We start from the raw sequence: 18,152 nt of genomic DNA, 5'->3' as shown, positions 1-18,152 counted from the left end.
CAACCAGCATTAGCTTTAGATTGCAAGGGAAAGTAGTGCATCCGAATGAACCAGAGTTATTTGGATTAATTATTTATATTGAAAAGTGAATGTGAACACAGTTTGGCCCATATTTATACTTTTTTGTGCTGTATTTGCATAATTTTTTTATACAAAAGTGGCGCAAACTTACAAACTATAATTGTATTTTGAAAGTTTGCGCCGCTTTTGAATCAAAAAGTGGTGCAATGCAGAGCAAAAAAATATAAATATGGGCTTTTGTGCTTAGAAGAAAGAATTAATTATTTTTAGGTGGAAAGGATTCTGTGATCCCTGGTGCATGTTTTATTTCTTGAAAAATTGTTTATTTCAATTTTCCCAAGAGATGGTAAGGTACATGTTATTTAGGTATAGTATTCCTGAAGACTTACCATGTGGAACATTATAATAATCCTGTATGGGAAATCAAGTCTAGAACTAGTAGAAGGTTTAGTGCTGGAAAAGTGGTAGGAGATATTCATGGTGCATTGATTCTGTCTGTGGGTGTGATTTTGAATGATTTGAAAATTAGAAAACTGTCTACCATGGTGGATAAACTGGCAACGAGTACAGCAAATTCTTCATTGCTTGTCAATACTGAGATAGTTGTGATAAGAACTATGGTTTTGCAGAATAGACTTACATTAGACCTTCTTCTTGCAAAAGAGAGTGGAGACTGTCAGATGTTAAAAGTTCAGCAATGTTGTACTTACATCCCAGACATAGTAAGAATTTGGAGAAGTATACTCAGATAATTCCTGTCTTGAACAAGTATTTAGGAGGGTTGGAAGAAACAAGTGCATGGGGGCCTTTGGAGATGGGTTTGCTCCTCTAGGCAGATGGTTTGTAAATTTGGGAAGTAGAATTGTGGGCTTTGTTTTGAAACCATTGTTGGGTATTGCCATTTGTGCAATACTTTTAGTTGTTGATTTCAGAATCTTCCAGAGAATGAAAGCTAAACAGGCAGTGAAAACAAAGAGAGCGGATGAAGAGCTGGAAGAGAATCAGTGTAAACAGTATGATGGCATGAAGCATCGGGATGAGTAGCGATGGAAATTGATGAAAACTGCAGGGTTTTAGACTGTCTCATTAAAGGATTTTGTCATGATTGTGATTACTTCGTTTGTCATCAGTGGGGGATTGGGAAACAATAATTTTGGTTGCACCATCATGCGTTTCAAGAGTGACATAGTAATGTAAATGACAATTCACACATCATGTGTCCTAATGTTACTAATGTAAGGTGGAACACCTAAATTATATCACGGAATGTGCATTCACAGTATAGAATTAAAAGTATATACATAGAAATATGTTCCTAACTATAACTAACCACTGGTGACCTCCAGTAGGTGATATATAAATATGCATTTTACCTAATTTTTGATGCAGTACACTTGATTAGAATGATTTTTTGACCATGAGTTAATATCGGATTAAGTATAAATGATAACACTACCATTCCTAAATTACAATTTGGAAAGCGTTTAGCCTGAGGAGTACGGATCATAGTAAACAACCATATGTTTCTGGAGGTGTACAAGTTATTTACTTCCCCACCAAGTATGCTCAAAGAAAACTGGACAATGACTCGGGTCCTTGTGCCCACCAATATACTGCATAGCATTCTTGGGGCCCATTTCTGAGAATGTACCACAATTCCCAGAATCCTATTCAAAGCGGCAACGAATGATGATGTAGTGATGAATGAGATGAAGAGGCCAACAATGAGGCATGGTTATAAGGAGCCGGTCGAGGGGAGACCTTTACGCAGCAGTCCTAGGTGGACATAAGGGGGTTTCCCTTTGACAAAGTAAGGGGGACGGGGCAGGGATCTGTGATGACTAGAACATGAGGTTCCATTAAGATTATGAGTGTGGTCACAAAACTGATACCACAATTTTTTGAAGGTGTGTGTGCCAGTGTGTGGTACCCCTTCAGGCATTATGGCTTTGTTTAAAAAAAAAAAAGAAATGGCGGGGGCCTGTAATGATCGGAATATAAAGTTCTGTCAGGATTAAGAGTGTGATTGTGGGACTGACACTGTAAGTTTTTGAATGTGCGTCACTCTAGCAGTCAGTACGGCTTCCTTTACATATTTATATTAAAAAAACATGACATGACAATATGGCATGTACAGCCAGAATGTCACAGACATTTTATAATGCTGCAGCACTGACAGCATATGCAGTGGGGTCCTCACTAACGTAGGATGTTGAGGTACAATATTTGGTAATAGACAGCACCGGGTTTGGATGGGTCCATCCAAATAAACATTGTATGCAGACGTAGCAGATCCTACAGTGTTCCGGGCATTTAAGAACATTCGAAAACTATGAGTAAATGCAGATCTGGCTACTGTCTTTTGTTGAGTATTGCAACCCTACACTAGAAAAAAATGTGAGTTATTGTAAGGTATTACACCACCTTACCGTGGGAAGGAGGCTATAGGGGTGACACTTGGGATAGATGCGGAATGTGGATTGCTGAATGATGCCTGACGAAATGAGAGTAACTATATCAGCATTGTTAGTCGTGATGGAGGAAAGAGATTGTATATAAGGAAGAATTATCTCCACAATGATGATTCTTAGCTAGTATTATTACATGACACAAGATTCTGTGATAAAAAGATCTGTTCTGATTCATAGAGTGTGACAATAAGGAAACCCCCCCTCCTAGAGATTGATGAGGCTGTTCCCTGACAGTTGCAGGGTAAGTAGAATAAACTTAGGAAAATGAGAATAAAATAGAGTGATAATGATGTAGCATGAATTACTGGTCGTTACTGGGTTCTTATGCACTATTTTGATGCACTGTGTGCAGTGTTTTTCCACTGATGTATTCTTCACCTGTGTTCTGGAGTAGACACAATGTAATGCTATTGGGAAAGTAGATTCACTTTGATAAAATGTGATTTATTGTTCCAGGACATGTAAAGGACTAGAGGTGCCAGGGCCTGGAAATCAAATGCTACTAGTGGGCCTGCAGCACTGGTGGTGCCACCCACATAAGTAGCTCTGTAATCATATCTCAGACCTGCCATTGCAGTGTCTGTGTGTGCAGTTTTAACTGTAAAATCGACTTGGCAAGTGTACCCACTTGCCAAGCCTAAACCTTCGCTTTTCTTACATGTAAGGCACCCCTATGGTAGGCCCTAGGTAGCCCCAAGGGCAGGGTGCAGTGTATGGTTAAGGTAGGACATATAGGGGGTCATTCCGACCCTGGCGGTAAAATCCGCCAGGGCCGGGGACCGCGGATGCACCGCCAACAAGATGGCGGTGCATCCCTGGGCATTCTGACCGCGGCGGTACAGCCGCTGTCAGAAACGGGAAACCGGCGGTGTACCGCCGGTTCCCCGCTGCCCTGGGGAATCCTCCACGGCGGCGCAGCTTGCTGCTCCGCCATGGGGATTCCGACCCCCTTACCGCCATCCTGTTCCTGGCGGTTTTGGCCGCCAGGAACAGGATGGAGGTAAGGGGTGTCGTGGGGCCCCTGGGGGCCCCTGCAGTGCCCATGCCAATGGCATGGGCACTGCAGGGGCCCCCGTAACAGGGCCCCACCAAGATTTTCAGTGTCTGCCAAGCAGACACTGAAAATCGCGACGGGTGCAACTGCACCCGTCGCACCCCTTCCACTCCGCCGTCTCCATTCGGAGACGGCATCCTCATGGAAGGGGGTTTCCCGCTGGGCTGGCGGGCGGCCTTCTGGCGGTCACCCGCCAGCCCAGCGGGAAACTCAGAATTACCGCGGCGGTCTTTTGACCGCGCAGCGGTATTCTGACGGCGGGACTTTGGCGGGCGGCCTCCGCCGCCCGCCAAAGTCAGAATGACCCCCATAGTAATGTGTTTTATATGTCCTGACTGAAATATTGCTAAATTCGTTATTCACTGTTGCAAGGCCTGTCCCGCTCATAGGTTAACATGGGGGCTACCTTTAAATCTGATTAGAGTGTAGATTCCCTTTGGGAGTGGATGGACATGTGGAGTTTGAGGTCTCTGAGCTCACAATTTAAAAATACATCTTTTAGTAAAGTTGATTTTAAGATTGTGTGTTTGAAAAGGCCACTTTTAGAAAGTGGGCATTTTCTTGCTTATACCGTTTCTGTGACTCTGCCTGTTTGTGGATTCCCTGTCTGGGTCAGTTTGACAGTAGGGCTGGTTGCACCTTACACTAAACAGTGACACAAAAGGAGCTGGGGTGTAGTCTGCATTTCCTGATGAGCCATCTATGCTAGGAGGGAGGGGAGGAGTGGTCACTTACACCTGGAAGGGCTGTGCCTGTCCTCACACAATGCAGTCTCTGACCCCCTGGTGAGTGCCTGGGGCCTGGCCTGGGCAAGGCAGGATTTCACATTGAAAAGAGACTTTACTTTGAAGTAGGCCTACTTCAAAGGAGAAATTGGGTATAAGAAGGGCACACAAAACCACAGACTTTAAGATCACTTCTGGACATCAAAAGGAACCTCTGCCTGGAGAAGAGCTGAAGAGCTGAGGAGAAGTGCTGCCCTGCCTTTGACTGTGCTTTGTGGAGCTATCCTGCAGTTGCTGCTTCTGCCAGAGTAAGAGGGCAAAGACTGGACTTTGTGTGCCTTCCATCTTGTGAAGAAATCTCCAAGGGCTTGATTTAGAGCTTGCTTCATTTTGTTATAGTCTCAGGGACAGCAAAGACTTCTCTCTGCCAGCACCTGGAGTCTCTGGAGAGACTCCTTCTCTGCTCTGTGGTGCCCATCCAGTTCCTGGGACCCTGAAAGGAGAATCTGGCAGCATAAAGACAAGGAAATCCATGCACTGAGCGCCGTGCGGGGAAAAGATTGCTGCAACTCTGATCTGCGGCTGAAGAAACGACACGCCGCCGGATCCGCAGCTGAGAAACAATGCTCGTAGGAAACGCGACCGAAGAATCAACACACGAAGCAGGAGAAATGACGCGCAGCATCGCTGATGGAGGCTGGGCGATCACAACCCACGCTGTGGGGTTTTCGGATCATCGCACGGCTGGATTTCTGACTCAAGTACCGCTGTGCGTGGAAAAACAACGCAAGGCCTGCCCGGACCCGAGAGTGCTGACCGGATCGACGCATCGCTCTCCTGCAGAGAGAAGAAACAACACGCCCGACACAGCGAAAGGAGAAATGACGCATGGTCCCGCTCGTGAGTGGAATCAACGCCTCGCAAGCCCTTTTTGAAGCACACTCACCCGTGCGTGGTTATTTTTGACACGCACCAGGTACATTTTCACGCTAGCAGTGCTAGTGTGTGTTTAAAACTACTTAAAGACTCTTTTTGCATTTTTATTGATAACTTGACTTGTGGATTTTTGTCGTGTTGGTCTTGTTTTGTTTAGATAAATATTTCCTATTTTTCTAAACTGGTGTTGTGTCATGTTGTAGTGTTTTCCTGAAGTTACTGTGTGTGTTGGTACAAATACTTTACACCTAGCACTCTGAAGTTAAGCCTACTGCTCTGCCAAGCTAGCAAGGGGGTAAGCAGGGGTTAACTGAGGGTGATTCTCTTTTACCCTGACTAGAGTGAGGGTCCTTGCTTGAACAGGGGGTAACCTGACTGTCAACCAAAGACCGCAGTTCTAACAGTAGGGATGAGAACACATTTGCCCTGAAGAAGGCCAGAGGGCAGACACTTTGAGATTTACTTCTTGGCCAGTACCTCGCTAGTGGCTGAAACATGTTGATAGATCATATAAGGTGCATGCATCCATTGTAGAGCCACCGATTACCGCTACCACCTTTGTAAAGGAAGGGTGTTTTACTTTATTTTACCACTACCCAGTGTCATCCCTAATAAAGAATGACTCAAGGATAGATGCTGAGGTAGTTTTAACTCAGTTTGTCACCATCCTGATAACCTACTGACCAGAAGACATTTTATTCTGTTCTCCCTGTCCCATAAGGATCTAGTTCTCCCTAGGGACTATTTTTGAGACCATCAGGTTAGTACTATCTTAGCCCACTGGGTTGGGCTAGCTGATGATGAAGAATGCCACAAAAAAATGGGTCAGGATTTTCCATCCATAAAAGGGGGACCCCCCTAGGCAAGGGTATAAATACCAGGTACAAAGCAGACGTGAAAAGGAAGATAAGAGCGGAAAAAAGAAAATTCTTGCCCCATTTATTTTTTTTATATATTGTCTTATGGTTTAGGAGTGAATGGGGGAAGGGGTTTAACTCTCCTACCTCTCTTTAGTGGGATTCTTCCTTTGGAGCCAGCCAGCCTTACAACAGTGAACATTTCTTTTAGGGTTTTAAGTAAGGACATATGCAACAAGAAACTTTTACATGTCTTACTTTTAAATATCACACACTTATGGACACTAAGACCTACCCTAGGAGTGGCCCAATGATATTTAAAAGGATCTTTGGTGGTCAATGTCATTTCATACCCAGGGAACTCCTGAAAACCTCCTACAGTCACAGTTATGTAGGAATAATTGGAGAATGTTTTATGAACTATCAAAATAAGTACATGTAAATCAACAATGAAATACTTCAGGTGTAAAGTTATCCATTTTTAAGAATCATAGCCCATGAGAATTTATTTAAGAGAACAATGAAGAGGAAATACCTTCACAGCAAGAGTAAAAGGCCAGAATTCCACACACAGACTGTTGGCAGTTACTATAAATTAGGCACAAACTTAAAGTATAGTATTCTTTTACCTGAAAATCGAGCAACCTAGTGTACCAGAATGCATTCACAAAATGCTTGCCTGGTCTTTTCTACTTTGTGGAAGCAGAGAGAACACTCAAAAAAATGTCATTTCTCAGTTACAACAAAAAAGATGTAATAAAGACACACCTCTTTGGTACCCTGTTTCTTGTTCAGGACATACATCCGAGTCACTGGAATGTTGTTATTTTGTGGCTACTGCATTTCCTGCATAGTTGTTGATTTTCTGCATTTGCTTCAGGCACCAGCATCAGCTGCATAATCAGCTGATTTTAACAAAAAGAATAGAGGCATATTTATAAGAAAGTCATGCAGCACATTGCAGCAAGTCACTATGCTTCACAGCGCTGTGTGACAGGGAAAAGGCAGGAATGCTCCGTATTTAAAAGAATATGGGACATTCCTGCTTTTTTCCTGGGCTGGCACTACCTGGCTTCTTAGCACCAACTCAGGAACATTTGCCCCATGGTGCAAGGGTGTCTGTGCTATAGGGAGTGCTGTTTTGTGCAGGAAGGGACACCTTCCAGCACGAAAACAATCCCTTTAGGTATTTTCCTCCTTCTATGTGTGCTGCAGAATGCAGCATACGTAGAAAGAGGAAATAAACTGGAGAAATAAAAATATTTCTCCTCCATATGCCTCACCTGGGGATACATAGCTGTTTTGGTGCCTTCCCAGGTATACCACTTTTGCTAGGTCTGGGAATGCATAAAAATCCTTGGATGTTGCATGGGAACACCAACACAACACCCATGAAACCCCTCCCTTGAGCAATTTGCACTGCACTGTGTTACTCTGGATTTATCAACCCACTTAGGGCTACGCAATGTGGCCTTCCATGGATTGCTAAATTGCATTTTGGAGTTGGGTCATATATGCACTAAGTTGCGTGGTGCAAGAGTGACGTGACTCTTATAACTATGGATCATTGTTTTTAGTTCAAGCTAATAAGCTGTTACTAAGCTGCACAGTGGAAGGCCCTTCACAAAGGTTGACTGGACATCTTTCTGTTGCTTATTGCTGTATTTGGGGTTCAAACTGGTACTAATGAGCTGAAAACGTTGCTAGAACCTTTTAAAGTGTAAAAATTACAAAAATTAGGTAATACTATTACAAAATGTGCTGCATAATGCTGCATAATCTGCCTTTCCTTTACAAATACGTTTTAGAAACCTGCTGCAAAATTTGTTCCTTCCATTAAACATAATTCCAGAGTCTCTGTATAATACGAAAGGTATAATAGTGACAACCCTGAATGGGATTTCCGAAACAGAGAGGAAGGAGAACATATTAATTCCAAATAGGAAGTAAAAACTATGGGGCTCTTCAAAATCAGTTCTAAATGGACAGAGGATTTAGACTACATTACACAACAAGAACATCTATTAACCCAACCCAGCCTTCGTCCTACTGCATAATACCCGGAAGAAGAGGGCAGTGACGATTCCTCCCTTAGGTTGTTGGGGCATTGCCCCACTGATATTTCAGCTGCCCAGCCCGACAATTACATGTGAAGAATATTGTTGGATAAATTAAATAAATTTGAGTCCGCACTCATGGCAGTCAGCTGCAGCCATGGGCGGTTTCTACTCAATGGCGCTCTGAAGGGGGAGGGCTTCAAAAGCCTGTCTGTTTAGGCCAACACTAATGCAGGTGGTGAGAAGCCTTAGCACGCATATCGGGCTGGCCGGAGAAAGGCAGCTGCCCAACCTGACATGTGCACTAAGGCCTCTCTCCTGCTGCATTAGTGAGTGACGGGGGTTGATCAAAGCTGTAACCCCCGTCTCCTAAATGAGTGGTGAGTTGACCTGCACAAGCCAATCCTGGTGCTGCTCTGTGCAGCATTTGGATTGGCTGAGTCAGGGGTTGCTAGGCCTAGGTCAGACCTCTGGTGTCGTGTGGGAGGCGCTTCTCACGCATGACCAATCATTGTAATGGTTTATTGAGAAGCCATACAGTGATTGGCCATTTGTAGTCGCAGGGCTGGGCAGCCAGCTTGTCTCTCTTCCCTCTCTTCTTGCATAGGAATTGCCATTTGCAGAAGGGAGTGGGGGAGGGAGAGGGGGCACACCACACCTCATGCTGTGGCCTGGCCAGGCTCTAGTCATTTTTCCTGAGAACCGTGTGTAATGATCAAATTATGATAATCCCCTTATGGAGTGGAGATGAGTGGAGGACTACTTTTTCACCAGTCTACAGTCACTTCAAACCCTGAGAAGTAAAAGTAGGTGAGCCGGTGACTGTGTGTGGATGCAAAGCCACGCACAATATAATGGAACTGCAGAATTTTGGGATGTCCGGGGGGAGTGTGGTGTTGAGGTGCCAGCGAGCAGTCTTGAATTGTTGATATGGAATTGGAAATATATCCGGGAGGGGAGTCGACTCGTCATGGTTGTTTTCCTCAGTTCTCTAATAATTACATATATATTATCCAGTGCTAATTTGTAAATAAAAACATCCTGGTGCCCAAAGTCCTCCCCTTAAACATGTGGCTGCTGCAGTTAAATGTGCGAACACGGAATACTGAGGCAGCGTAATCCTGAAGCCATCTGGGACCCCTTTAATCCATTTACAGCCACTCCCTGTCCCTCAAGCTCACTCTTGCACATTTCTGCTCTTTTCCTCTGTGACGTTTTTTCATTTTTCTCTTCCTCCATTTTTTCCATATGTGTCTTTTGTTCGCAATAAATGCTTGAGGCAGAAAATAAATGCCGACTTGGCCCTCAAAAACAAGTGCTGGTGCCCCGCACCAGAAACAACAAGCAAATATTAAGCAGTTATGAGTGGCTCAGGCTCTGGTGGTCGTTTCCAGGGTTAAATCTGTTCTTTTGTTTACTTTTGATATATGGGAAAACTATTCTGTTGTGCCTTGAATATCACCGTTAGGCTCATTTCATCTTCTAGATGCACCGAGTATGCAGAGTGGTGACAACTGTGAGGGTTACGCCCACCCCCTTCATTGAAATGAGGTTTCTTTGTGTGTCAGCAAGAAAGCAACCATTTGTTAAATCAAGGCTATGATTTGATGTATTTATTTATTTTTGTCATTTTGTATAGCGTGAACCTGGGCCAGGGGCATTGGAGAGCTTTACAAGACAAAAAAAAGGTGATCTAACAAATAAATAATCATTATGTTACAAAATGTACTGCTTAAATATAAACTGAAGACAGTGTCAATAAAAGAAAAGAGACTCTTAAAATCAATTAAGATCTAGATGTATATATGGAGGTAAAGATCAGGCAGGTCGAACTCTGACCCTGCACAGAGGTGCCACACACAAGTATCCCAAATCTTTCTGGGCTTCATCCGAACTCCTTGATTGGTGCTACACGTCTCACTTACACGGATGTATGGCACAATATGCACCACGCAAATCATCTTGACATGTATTCTTTTACATCTACCGCCCCTCTAACTGTTTAAAAGGATCCCCGTTGCCTGTTAGATTACACAACTGAAAGCAGATGACTCAGGCATGCAGGCAAACGCGAGAAAATTAAAACAGCACACTTTATGAATAATGTCAAATAGCTCCTTTGCTGATGGTAATAGCCATTAATGCAGGGTGGTGCTTCTAAGCACATCAAATAATATCTACATGAGGCATTTTGCATTGTCAAGAGCAATGTGTATTGATCAAGTTTAGCTTAAAAGAGTTTAGTTGCTTCAACATATCCAACATATTTTGTTCGGGCTCCACTATGTTTATTTTTTCCTGAAATCGTTCAGCAGGCACGCACTGCCTACGGCTAAATTTAACCTTCACTCACCAACGATCAAACACAGAGCTTCAGAGATGAGGCAGGCCAGAAGGCAAACACCTCATCTGAATATTCATTCTTGCATGGGCTTTCCTGACTATTCAGAAGAGGTGTTTGTCTTTCGGTTTGTTTCTCCAAGAGAGAGATGTTGCTCATTAAACAAGCATTTGCAATGCAACGGGTCTCGCATTTGTTCGAGTTAGAGCTATTAGCGTAGTAAACTTCTAACTGGACTTTTCTTGCACATATATTGAAAAAAACAAGCACGTTCACGCTATGTAAAACACAGCGCGATCGCGCTGCATGGAAAATAAAAAGATAAAGTAGTGCAGAAACCAGGCTGAAAACATGGAGCCTCATATGTTTTCAGTAGATGGCCGGTGCGCTCGAGGAGGGCTAATCACTGGATAAGGCATGACGTATGCATGCCTTTCATTAATGAAATCAAGCTGATTTTAAAACGCAAGCCCATGAACCAATGAAAGTGACAGGCGAGACATGGCCGTGGATGGTTAAAAGCCCAAAGAGAGATTACAACAGGGATGGACCGCTTGTGCGCTCAACCCTTAAAAGACACATCCCAAACCCTTGTGTGAGCGCTGTGTGTTCATTGCCTGACAAATGGCTAGAGGCCTACAAGCAGCCACCATAGGCATGCTTTGAAATGCAAGTATTTATAGTTTCCCCAAAAACATAATAAACATTTACATTAATATTTAGCCAAAAAGACAATTCTGCGATACCTCTGTAAAATATTGGATAAACTCAACACATTTCTATAGTATGTTCACAAAAAATAGCATTCTAATGTAAGTGAACCTTTATTGAAATTGTGAATACCAGAGAACTTTTGCAGGTATAATATTCTAAGGGGTGTAGAAAAGTGTGCCTGTTACGGTGTTACCTCGCAAATCTAGCACAGTTCCACGAGCAGACCTCCTATTGTTAACAAAGCCCCTGGATGGTTTCCATGCCTTGATCAGATATCAGAAGGCTTCTTCTTCTCTTACGTGGTATTACCTGGTCACAGTTAAACTCAATCCATAAGTGATTTCCTTTAAAATGCACCATTTACTACTCCTTTTTTCAAACTTTTCTTGGGGAAGAGGCCCCTTTTTATCCATATGGCTTCGCTCGCTTGCGACATGTAATTTTCATGCGCAACTTTTACACACCACCATTTTCAAACGTCAGCAGCCGCCACAGGAAGACATCGACCTCTCATCTATTCTCCCATTTGTTTCCATATTAATGGTAAACCATTTCTTCAAGTTGCTGAACTCAACACAGGTAAGATTTCCCTTTCCTACCAAGAAGATCTTGCCTACATTTTGCAAGCATGTCCACAAGAGTGGTTTTTGCACATCACTAGCCCCGTCCAACAGGTGTTTGCTCACAATGACAGCAGAATGCAAAACACAGTATTCAAAATGTCGATTTCTTATTTATTTCCCACACCTACTTTTTCGCCATCACACACTGTAAAATTCAAGTAAATTACACAAACCATGCAGAAGCGAATTACGTTTTCCTTTGCGTTTTTTACCAAACACGTGTTTCTATTTCACACACTGTAAAAATGTTGCTCTTCCGTCTGAATGACCTGGTCTTACTGTACTGTTTAAGGAGTGAATATACGGGATCGAGAGCGTGGGAACCTAATGTGTGACCCATCACAGTAAAGCTGTCATCTCTGCAATTATGGTTTTAAAAAGCCATATTTTTCATTTCCACATTAGGATCTACGTAGGTTTTATTTCACTGTCGAAATGGATTTCTTATATTGATAGTAGTGCCTCTGGAAACCATAGTATTGATGAAAAACACCCTGTGCTTCAGTACCCTCAATGCAATCCCTTATCCATCTGCTCAATCGAAGCCCCCCCAGCCCCACAGTAGCGTAATACAAAATGATGCCCCCCTCTCCACCCTCAGAATGTAAGGAGAGGCCCCTGAGTCTCCCATACCTCATGGATATTCTTTGACCTAGACCTGAATGAGGGGTCCCTTGAAGGGTTCAGGGGCACCTCAAGGGGTTGTGTTAAATCCCTGCCCCCCCACCATAATCTTATTGGTTTTCTCATCCAGCCATCTCAATCTCAACCAATGTCCCTACTTCTCATTTTTGCTTCTGTCCTCTAGCTAAGCACCAAGATAAATTAGGTTATAAATTCATGTCCCTCTACTATATTCTCTACAATAGAATTTGGAAACCTATTTAACCACTGTAAGCCCTGGCATCCTTGGTGTGGTTTCCCCTATGTTTTTGCCTCAGCCTCCTGTATTTTTGACTGTGTGCTGGACTTCGTTTTTGCTGGTTTTGGTACTCTGTGCACTTTACCACTGCTGATCAGTGGTAAAATGCAGGTGCCCCCTCGGTAAATTGTGATTATGATTGGTTATCCATAATTGGCATATTTGGTTTACTAGTAAGTCCCTGGTAAAATGCACCATGTGTGCCCTGGGCATGTAAATTAAATGCTAAGAGTGGCCTGAGATTGTGCCACCCACACTCTGAAAAAGAGGAGGCGTAGGTGCTCTGCAAGTGAAATTAATTAGAATGAATACTATGCTCATGCTTCCCAAATGTGGCCCTCAATTACCCAATGTGTCCTTCAGCATCTCAGACATGACTGTTCAGATTTGCTAACGGTTTGCGCTGGGTTTGCCTCACCTAGAGGAATGTGTTGGGGTGATATTTACTAATCTGTAAAAATCATGATTTGCGTTGGTTAGTATCCCAAAGTAACACAAAGTTGTGCTATGCACTGCTTTGCCATACTTTACATCAAGGGGGTGCTCCCTGGGTGATGCATGCAATCATCCTTTGGTTTTGATGCCTACAGTAGGCTGCAGGGATTTGCAGCAATGTTTAATGGCTCCTCAAGGCAGGCATAAAGTGAAGAAATGTTTTAATTTCTCCTCTTTTTTCCTACTTTGGTTATGTGCTGCTTTGTTCAGCACACGTACAAAGCAGGAAAAGTCTTAAGGATAGACATCCAGAATAACACCATGTAAGAGTCTCGAGGACTCACATTTACATACCTTGGAGCTATATGTACAAGACTGGTACATAAATGTGAAGTTAGGTATAGAAAATTCAGACTTCCCTGACTATATTTTCTTTTAATATTTTATCCTCAATATTCTGTCCTATGAATATCCAGGGGTAGATATTCAGGGTGCACATCATTCTTTACAGAATGCACACACTCTTTACACATACATTCTTGTACTTTGGCGCAAAAGTATGCATTGGCATATGGCTGACCAACGTTCAGTAGTGATAGGGGAGAGAAAAATTGCACTTTATTTTAATAGGTGTGGCACATTATTTCTCTCTCGCAAAGCAACAGAGCATCTATGGTGCAATGTTGCCTTGCTTCAAACAATAGTAAATCTGGGCCTATATGTAACATTCTAGAGCCCATACTGTAGTAAAAATGATTATGTTTGACCACTGACTTTGTGCTTCACCACTGTGCATATTAGTTGTTCAATGTTCACCAGTAGCACATTACATTTTGTATTCAGTTTAGCTGCCTATTGGCTTTAACATGGCATTAGACATTACATTCTGTATTCAGTTTAGCTGCCTATTGGCTCTATCGTGGCGTTAGACATTGCAGTTGAGACATTGCATCTGTTTTTCCACAAGGTAAACCAAGCTTGTGTTTTTCGTTTTTCTCTAGTGCAGCCTTGGGAAAGACAGCCTTGAAAACTTGGCCAACTTTCAACACTTGTTTCTTCCAACTCTGACGTACAGTAGCCAGCATGTTTTGACTATTAGAGGGAACGGCCTTTCAGCAGGCTTTTTCATTATTTAATCTATAAAAAGTGTCCCTGGGCAGCAGCAAGGGGAATTTTCCGAGACTTCAGTCAGGAGTGGACATCAGCTGCCTGACCTATCCCGTAAGGGTGGGAAATCTCTTTCTCGCAGTTGAAGAGGAGTCATCAACTTGTTGGCATGAGAAAGATGACGAGCAGTGATAGGCCACACGGTGATGAATTTGGACTTTTATTCTTTGCTTTGAAGTTATGCTATAATTTAATCACATGTATTTGCTGTGTACATTGCAATTGAGAATCACTTTGATATATTTTCCTTTCATTGCAGTGACTACCTACTAATCTTCTCTCTCAGGAACCTCGTGGTGAAGTAATAATAAATGTTTTCTTAAACTTAAGAAGTGCATTCTACAGATTGTTTTCAGCTCGGTCATTAGTGGAAGCAAAACACTTTGGCGTAGTCGATTGCAGGATTCTAAGGGGAAAAAATGTTTAACAAGTTAAAGGAGTGATTGTTTCACATTGTGCCCTAAATTGTCCTGAAGTGCACAGTTCTGTTATTCTGAAGTGTAAAGCAAAACACATACGCAAAGGAAGTTCCTTGTCCCAGTCCAGTTTTGTCCCACTCACTTGTAATCAACATTCTGGGTTAAGGAGAACGTTCTGCCTTCCGTTAAGAATCAACAGTGGCTAAATTAATGCTATATCCGATATGCATGTTACTGCTATACCAACAGATGAGTGTAGAGATCTGAGTGCTCAGATATTTTCGTAGCTAAAAGCTTGCTGAGTTTGGGCTCACTCATGTTGCAAAAAATGACACGGCATTTTGGAACTGAGGATATTGACTAACTGATATTCCCATTGCTCTGGCAGTATTTGTACCCCAAGGTAACCATTAAATTAAGCCACACCCGATGTTTGTTCGTTATGTGTGAAAGTACAATAATGGCAAAGCTGATTGTTGGTTTTATAGTTTACCCTATTCTTGATATTATTTTGAAATCAGGCTAAGCACTACACTAAATTCCAACATTCTGAATAGAGCGACTTTTGGTTTAACCTATTTTAATTTACGCTTTCTTTATTTAATTTCTCCTTGTGTCCACCAGATTGTTCGCAGAAAAACTAAATATTGCTGTTGATTCTGGTACCGACATTTCACTTTACAGAGGAAGCAAATATAATTTGACAAATTCGAGAGTCTAAGGAAATTAGACTACAACACCACGTTTCTATCAAATGAAAGTGAAATAGCGATTGGTAAACAATCTTGGTTAAATCGAACTTAGTCTAGAGGCATGAAGTGCTGAAACATAACTGTTTTAGTGTTGTTTTTTTAAATACTTACAGCTCGAGAAAACAAGAGGGCAAGAGTGTTTGTCCATTGGAAAATTCTGAAGCTGGAGTTGGCATTCTGCCTCTATTGTCAACCTGAAGACAAACATAGAAATTACAATTAGGCTATCAGCAATGGGTATCAAATACGTTCGCATCACTCTGATAATTACAATGTAGTAAAAGTGGGCATATGTTTACGTAATTCGTTTGCATTAGGAATCCAAATCAAGTAGTGTGGAGAAGAATTACTACATAACACATTAGTTGTTGCATTTCAGGACAAGATCAGGATTTCTATTTTCAAAATTTTCGACCTTTGTCCCAGATTCTTAAAGGTTTAGCGTTGGGTTAACGTTACGCTAAAACAACTCTGACTTTTTTGGCATTCATAAACATAACGCAAATTAGTATTTGTGGTGGTTTGTGTACTAAAGTAATGCAGACTGGACTGAAAAACTGCTTTACCTTACTTTGCGGCAAAGGGGTTACATGTGTAGTACACGGGCGTACCCGTGCTACCACTAATGTTTTTTTATTCTAAACCCTATTCTGAAACATCAAAAGAAAGGGTTTAATGCCAAAAATTAAAACAGCTGAAAAGCAGGCATTAAAAGGAGCAATGTTTTTATTTCTTCCTGCTTTTCTGATTTTGCATGTGTGCTCCACTGTACAGCACACATACAAAGTAGGAAAAGTATTTCCACTTGCCTAGGCATAGTATTTTGTACAGGAATGCTACCCTTGCTGTTAAAAAATCTATGCTAGACTCTCGCACACACCCTAGCACTATAGCGCTAAGGTGTGTGCTTGGCACACAGTAGCTGAAATCAGCACTGCTGCTAGGGAGAGGGGAGGAGAGTACCACTTCTATGTGAATATGGCGCTCTCCTGCTCTCTCCTTGTCATGCACCACAGAGCAGGATGTTTTGGCTGCTGCACTGCGCTGCATGACACCTTTCAGAATCTGGACCTTTGTGTTGTTTACAATGCAAACATAATGAACTAAATGATCCCAATCAATGTTTTTTTTTCATCAGACGCTACAAAATTTGGCATGAATTCTCCATGATTATTAAACATTTATGAAATCATGTGGCTTTCACTGAAAACTCTTTGCAGTTCTTTCCCAAGTACCTACCCAAATTCATTGCCCCAATCGTTCCTACCAGTAGAGAATGCCAAAATGTTGTGTATGTAGTTTGATTGCAAACTTTTCTTCATTGCTAACGTAATTGTGATATCAATATTTGTGTTTTATTAAGTGTGTCTGTGAAGAGTGGTCGTGTCCTTAACCTGATGCCCATCAAAACATTTTACTTATCTATGCTGGGGTGCTATCCTTTCTGGATTGTTGCATTGTGTTAGTATCTAGATTAAAAAAAAAAAACAGGAAGGGTGGCTGCCATTTCACTTCTGTCACTGCAACCAAACCCACTGTTAGATTGAGAAACATACCACAGGCTTTCTTGCGGGTCAACATAATTGCATATTGACTGAGAATATCGCTGAAAGCTCCACTATGTACATCTCCTCACAAAATAAATATGAGCTAGACCAATTAAACTTTGTTTGCCATTGGCAACAGCTAAGGTCATATTGTCACTGTTATAAATTGGGTTTCTGGTAAGCGGAGGTAAGCACCGTGTCCAAGCACAAACCACAATCCTAGTCAGGGTAAGTCAGATAATTAACCTGTGCATAACCTCTGGTAGCTTGGCACAAAGCAGGCAAATGTAACTTAAGAGGTAATGTATAATGTATTTGTGAAACACTTCAAACAGTAGAATGGTGAAAACACCACACCAGTTTAGAAAAATAGAAATTAAGTTAATAAACAAAACAAGACCAAAACAACAAAGTCCAATAAGTAGATGTCAAGATATACTTTTTTTTATAGATTAAAATTCAATATAGTACTTAGAAGCATAAAGCACCAGCCTGGGCTATCTGGTCACGCTAGAAGGGGTCAAAACTAAACATTCAGGCTAACTGTGATGGATCAGATACAGTCCCAGGTAAGTCCTGCTGAAGTTTTACCATCTCAAGAACTGGGCCAAGAGTCCCCTTTTGGGGGAAGAAGTTTGCCAGGAGCAAGGAGAGCATCAGTGATGGTGGTCGGGGAGGCGGAGAGTCAGCTGGGTGTCACGGATGGGTGAGCTGGAGCCTTACGGGCAAGAGCGGCGCTGATTGCTGTGCAAAGAGACAAACTTGCAGCCATTTGTGTTGGTTTTCCGGGCACCTTAGTAGGTGCGAGGGGCACAAAAACTTGACTTGAAGAGAAGAAAAAACACTTCCAAGAGACCAGGACCACTGATTTTCCTCCTGGGGGTCAGGAGCTCAATGAAGATGGGTCCAGAAGCAGTAGGAGGTGAGCTGGAAGTTTTTTGTGTCCCTGAGACTTCATAAAATAGGAGGCAAGTGTAGCAAGTCCTTGAGTCACTTTGGTTCTGGGATGTAGAGATGTGGGTTCAGTCCTTCTCTCTCCAAGGCAAGAGGGCAGTAGGTCAGCAAAATGAAGCAGAAGTCCAGCCATGGCTCAGAAGAGTGACAGTTACTG

At 42.4% G+C, this 18,152-nt stretch overlaps 1 protein-coding gene across 2 annotated transcripts in view; it reads right to left on the bottom strand.

Annotated features, from left to right (window-relative positions):
* The window catches only part of LOC138265768 (gamma-aminobutyric acid receptor subunit gamma-4), a 1,864,369-nt gene that overhangs the window by 850,026 nt on the left and 996,191 nt on the right, over positions 1-18,152 (bottom strand). For both annotated transcript variants that reach the window (XM_069213790.1, XM_069213798.1), the window contains exon 5: positions 15,606-15,688. In XM_069213790.1, coding sequence (XP_069069891.1) covers positions 15,606-15,688 — 83 coding nt within the window. The remainder of the gene's footprint in view (positions 1-15,605; positions 15,689-18,152) is intronic.

The sequence above is a fragment of the Pleurodeles waltl genome, chromosome 2_1 (assembly GCF_031143425.1).
Source record: "Pleurodeles waltl isolate 20211129_DDA chromosome 2_1, aPleWal1.hap1.20221129, whole genome shotgun sequence".
Classification (NCBI taxonomy): Eukaryota; Metazoa; Chordata; class Amphibia; order Caudata; family Salamandridae; genus Pleurodeles; species Pleurodeles waltl.
The sequence above is the reverse complement of the archived record's forward strand: the minus strand, read 5'-3'. Positions and strand labels throughout refer to the sequence as shown.